The sequence below is a fragment of the Bufo gargarizans genome, chromosome 5 (genome assembly GCF_014858855.1).
Source record: "Bufo gargarizans isolate SCDJY-AF-19 chromosome 5, ASM1485885v1, whole genome shotgun sequence".
Classification (NCBI taxonomy): domain Eukaryota; kingdom Metazoa; phylum Chordata; class Amphibia; order Anura; family Bufonidae; genus Bufo; species Bufo gargarizans.
The window spans coordinates 248,354,956-248,360,955 of record NC_058084.1 but is presented as its reverse complement, the minus strand read 5'-3'; the positions used below and the strand labels follow the sequence as shown (position 1 = coordinate 248,360,955).

The 6,000-nt window shown below is 43.4% G+C and overlaps 1 protein-coding gene across 2 annotated transcripts in view; it reads left to right on the top strand.

The window, feature by feature from the left end:
* The first annotated feature begins 458 nt into the window (after nucleotides 1-458).
* The window catches only part of ZNF830 (zinc finger protein 830), a 265,393-nt gene continuing 259,851 nt past the window's right edge, over nucleotides 459-6,000 (top strand). Inside the window, exon 1 of one of the 2 annotated variants that reach the window (XM_044293924.1) lies at nucleotides 459-660. In XM_044293924.1, coding sequence (XP_044149859.1) covers nucleotides 548-660 — 113 coding nt within the window. In that variant the 5' untranslated portion in view covers nucleotides 459-547. The remainder of the gene's footprint in view (nucleotides 661-6,000) is intronic. The other variant, XM_044293923.1, reaches the window with a different exon arrangement.

Here is a 6,000-nt window from a genome sequence, read left to right as displayed (position 1 = left end):
CCCCCCCCATAAACTACTACACCTTCCCCCCTTGCAATATTACACCCCCCCTGCATGGAATATCACATGGACACGCCCCCATAAAATATTACACCTCCCCCCACCCCTCTGCATACAACATTACATGCCTCCTCCCCGCATAAACTCCTACACCTTCCCGCTCCATACAAATATTACATGCCCCCCCATAAACTACTACACCTACCCCCCTTGCAATATTACACCCCCCCTTGCATGGAATATCACATGGACACGCCCCCATAAAATATTACACCTCCCCCCACCCCTCTGCATATACAATATTACACGCCCCCTCCCGCATAAACTCCTACACCTTCCCCCTCCATATAATATTACACGGCTCCCCTCTCCTACTGACACTCCTAAGCAGCCAACCTGTCTGCGTTACGTGACAGCTTCAGACCCACGTGACCTATAAATGTCACGTGATGTTATGAAGTCAGCAGGGCTGTACCGTGCGTGGAGATTAGCCGCGACCATACAGGAAGCGACATTTGCTTCAGAGACTGGTTTGAAGAGGAGTAACATGGCGGCCTCCGGAAAGAAGACAATAATACAGCAAGATGAGCTGAGGAGGCTAATGAAGGCGAAGCAAAGAGAGGCTGCAGCTAAGAAGAAAATCGAGTCCCCGCTGGCGAAATATCCTTCTGTAGACTGACTTGTGCACGAGGTGACAACGCTAGGCTGCTCTGGTCTTCGGGCTGTAATAATGTATTCAGACCTCGGGGATGGGGGCGTTCATGTAAATAGCCTAGTAAAATGTGCTCTGTAATCGACGTCATTACTCGAAAATGCTTTTACCGCTGGAACAATGATGCGAAATGCCTGTAACTGTAGCCTAGAGTTGTGTATGGATTCTTCATGTGCTGACTTGGGGGGGCTCCCAGAATGTCCAACTTGTCAATAGAAGCCACTTCCTAATATAGGTCCTTTTGCCAAATTTTCCTCTTTTTGGCTAATTTCTTAATTATTCAACCTCTTTATTCGTTGCTCAGTGTCAGGGGTTACGGCTGCGCTTGCACACCTCCAGACATGCCTCTGTCCTCTATAGTGGCCAGGATCGCAGACACACCAGCTCACGTGTAGAATTGCTTCAGAGCATGCGCAGTATCCCTGGAGCTTTTTTAGCTGCTCGTCACAGACAGAAGGTATTAGAGCTCCATGGCTCTAGTAGTCTGGGATCTGTAATACTCATTACTACAGCACGCTGTCCCGTCATGTGACTGAGGACATGTAATAAACTTCCATAATTAAAAAAGTAATCTTTATTTCATAATGAAATAACCTTTGGATGGTAATATATTTTCCTCAAAAAGCATTTTATATTAAAAAAAATCTTTAAAAAAAATTATTATTATTATTTTTTTAATCATAGATTTTTATCCACCCTGGCACCAACGCAATGGACACTTTTTAACTGCCATAAGGGCAATGTGTATGCCTGATTCCGCTACCCCTTTGGAATATATTGGAATATACATTGCTGTGGATCTGCCTTCACCTCTACCTCCCAAACCTCCCTAATAAGAGAGATTATGTCTTCCCACAGTGGCTTAATGTGCTGGCAGCTCCACAGACCATGCAGGAGGTCTACTTTAGGTTGCGAGCATTTAGGACACTCCCTAAGATAATGTGCTGGGGCATTAGAATATGAAAGATTAAAAGCATATGCAGCTTTATGCAGGATCCTCAATTGCGACTCTCGCCATTGCTCACTATGAACATCCTTCCTGATATATTCCAACCCCTCTCTCATTTTAAGGGTTAAGTCTTCCACCTCGACATCCCTCTCCCAGTGTGCAAAAACAGTTTTCACTAAGCCTATAAAACAAGTATCTCGTAGATGTCTATATGTGTCAGCAAGTGAGATCATAACCCCACCTCTCCCCAGAAGAGCTGCAAACCAGGTCATTCTGTCAGCTTCCCCCCAGGAATCTGATTGGGCTTTGCAGTAAGCCGAAAGCTGATAGAATGCTAATGGGTGAGAAGTCTCTATCTGATGTCCACTATCAAATTGCTCCCATGACATCAATTTATGATCTGGTCCTATTAGTATGTCACTTAGCGTGTGAATGTTTTTCTCCCTCCACTGCTTATGCATCTTGTTTTCTCGTCCTTGCGGAAAAGCTGGTAGAGACCACAAGGGCATCTGGGGTGACAAGTAAATCGGAAGTCTGTATAATTTCCTGATTGCTTTCCACGCCATGATGGTATCTTTGAGAAGAACAGACTGTCTCGCCACATTCTGTAGATCTTTCAGCCGAGTATGAATAAGGGCAGCTAACTCCCACGGTTGCGCCAGTTCCTGTTCCACCTTTCCCGCAGAGAAATAATTCGTTTTCCAAACCCAGTCCCTCACATGACGAAATAGGGCAGCTAAGTTTTATATAATGTAATGTCGGGCATATTTAACCCTCCCTCCCATTTCAGTAAACAAAGCTTCTTATAGGCTGTGAGGGGCCTCTTCTTATTCTGACTCTTAGACACATTTATTTTGTAGCCCGTTACTCCACCTTAGTTATGGAATATCTTTAATACCGCTTTTAGGTGTAAGCTCGGTGAATTTATAAAAATCAACAAGTCATCTGCAAAACATGTGAGTTTTAGGACTTCCTTCCCCACCTTGATCCCTTCATACGCATCTGACTTCCAGATATACAGAGCCAGCAGTTCCAGAGCAATGTCAAACAATAAGGGCGACAGGGCACCCCCTCCGCGTCCCTCTGTGAAGCTAAATGGTATCTGACAGAAATCCTGGGACATGTATCCTTGCCTGCGGATCTGTATACACAGCTGATAGTTCCGAAATGCTCCTTTTACAGCCATTGTGTTTAAGACGTCATTTAGCCAGTGCCAGCTGACATTATCGAATGCCTTTTCGGCATCAATGGCAAGGAGAGCCTGCGTAGCATGGGATCTATTCTTTCACAAACGCTCTTGTACTGCCAGTACTTTCCTGATATTAGTCACCGCAGAGCGGCCTTTGATAAATCCCACTTGATGTTCCCCAATCAGGTCCGGCATGGGTAATGCCAATCTATTGGCCAGTATCTTTGATGCTAATTTTAGATCTTGATTAATCAAAGAGATGGGCCTGAAAGATTCCGGTTGTGTCAAATCCTTTCCTATTTTGGGGATCAGTTTAATATAAGCCATATTACTAGATATAGGGGTATCCTCCCTCCCTTAAACAGGATGGTCAATGTCGATACTATTTCAGGTCCTAGAGCCTTGTAGAATTCTGCTGGGAACCCATCAGGGCCCGGCGACTTCCCATTATGCAGTGCCTTAATCGTCTGCTGTACCTCAGTCTCCGTTATTTCAGTGTAGTGAGGCTCTCTATCATTTCTGCCGATTAAGGTAGGAAGTTTTACTTGGTTTAAAAGCAACCTCGCTTTCTGTGAATCATAGGATGTTTGGGAGTACATGGCTACAAAATATTTTTTCATAATGTCCAACAGTTTTTTTTTTTTTTAGGGTGGGAATGCAGGACTCCCTTCTCATCCCGTAGAGCAGTCAGTGATGGTGAACCTTTTTAGAGACCGAGTGCCCAAACTGCAACCAAGTATCCACTTATTTATCGCAAAGTGCCAACACGGCAATTTAACCTGAATACCAATATAGTATATCTTCCATGTACTTTATCATTTAGCTATAATAGCTTAATAGCCTACATTCAGTGTGCTGCCTGTGCTCTTCATAGTGTGTCCTGTGCTGATGAATGGCAGGAAAAGTCTAAAGCATATTGGTACACCATAGACTTTTTCCAAGGCGCGGGTGCCCACAGAGAGGGCTCAGAGTGCCGCCTCTGGCACCCGTGCCATAGGTTCGCCATCACTGCCGTAGAGGATATCATTGCGAACGCTTGACATACGGGCACGTAAGATTCGCAAGCAACTTACCTGCCTTGTTGCCATATTTGAAGAGAGTAGCCTGTGTACAATCTGCAAACCACTTGACTTTCCCTTCCTGATAATAATCATAGCTATGCTTGGCAGTGACCCATTCCACCTTATTTTCATCTGACGGATCGTTAAGATATTTTGTGTACGCTAGCCTTACATTATGTATAGCTTGATCATATTTCTTAGGTACATCTCTTCTCTTCCCTATTGTGTATGACGTGTGTATGTCGTGTGCATGAGGCCTTATGCTAGTGTGAAAGTACCCTAGGCAGGAAGCGCTCACTACAGGCAGTGCAGGGAGGCAGGGGGAAGTTACTATATAGTATATTGGGGCAGTTATGAATGTAAAAATAAATATCCTGTAAAAGATAATGAGGACTTCTCTTCAGGATCAGTCATCATTATCACATTGGCAGGGGTTCAAGACCCTGCAAGACCCCACGCCGATCAGCTGTTTCAGGGAGCCACTGGGACAGCACCATATATCGTATAGTGTTAGTTCTTGGTATTGCAGCTCAGCCCCATTTACTTGAATGGGGCTTAGTTGCAACTAGGCCACGTGACTGATATACAGTGATGTCACTGGCCTAAAAGGCTGCGCTGATCAAGGCTTCTTCTAACAGCTGTTCGGCAGGGGTCTCGTGCGTCGAACCCACACATATCTAACATTCGTGACCTATCCTGAGGATAAGTCATAAATATCTTTTCCTGGATAACCACTTTAAAGAGTCATTCCAGCTTTACTTTTGAATTTGCTCAGTATAGCACTGATCTTAAAGTAAAAAAAAATACTCACCTGCTCCCCACCACTCTATTCCAGCCCTAGAGGTGCAGTCTAGCTTCTTCCTGTCCTCAGCAGTGATGTGTCCCTAAGTGGCATATTATCTGGCAGTGACATGTATGCCTCCCTTCACTGGTCTGCCAAAGAGGGTGGGGTTGCCAACCCCCTCCCCAAAGGTGCACAACCCCTTTAACCACTTCAGCCCCGCTAGCTAAAACCCCCTTCATGACCAGGCCACTTTTTACACTTCTGCACTACACTACTTTCACCGTTTATCGCTCGGTCATGCAACTTACCACCCAAATGAATTTTACCTCCTTTTCTTCTCACTAATAGAGCTTTCATTTGGTGGTATTTCATTGCTGCTGACATTTTTACTTTTTTTGTTATTAATCGGAATTTAACGATTTATTTTTTGCAAAAAAAATGACATTTTTCACTTTCAGCTTTAAAATTTTGCAAAAAAACCCCGACATCCATATATAATTTTTTTTTGCTAAATTTATAGTTCTACATGTCTTTGATAAAAAAAAAAAAAAATGTTTGGGCAAAAAAAATGGTTTGGGTAAAAGTTATAGCGTTTACAAACTATGGTACAAAAAATGTGAATTTCCGCTTTTTGAAGCAGCTCTGACTTTCTGGGCACCTGTCATGATTCCTGAGGTTCTACAATGCCCACACAGTAGAAAAACCCCACAAATGACCCCATTTCGGAAAGTAGACACCCCAAGGTATTCCGTGAGGGGCATGGCGAGTTCCTAGAATTTTTTATTTTTTGTCACAAGTTAGCGGAAAATGATGATTTTATTTTATTTTTCTTACAAAGTCTCATATTCCACTAACTTGCGACAAAAAATAAAAAATTCTAGGAACTCGCCATGCCCCTCACGGAATACCTTGGGGTGTCTTCTTTCCAAAATGGGGTCACTTGTGGCGTAGTTATACTGCCCTGGCAATTTAGGGGCCCAAATGTGTGAGAAGTACTTTGCAATCAAAATGTGTAAAAAAAAAAAAAAAAAAAAAAAAAAAATGACCAGCGAAATCCGAAAGGTGCACTTTGGAATATGTGCCCCTTTGCCCACCTTGGCTGCAAAAAAGTGTCGCACATCTGGTATCGCCGTACTCAGGAGAAGTTGGGCAATGTGTTTTGGGGTGTCATTTCACATATAACCATTCTGGGTGAGAGAAATATTTGGGCAAAAGACAACTTTTCCATTTTTTTTTTTTTTTTATACAAAGTTGGCATTTGACCAAGATATTTATCTCACCCAGCATGGGTATATGTAAAATGAC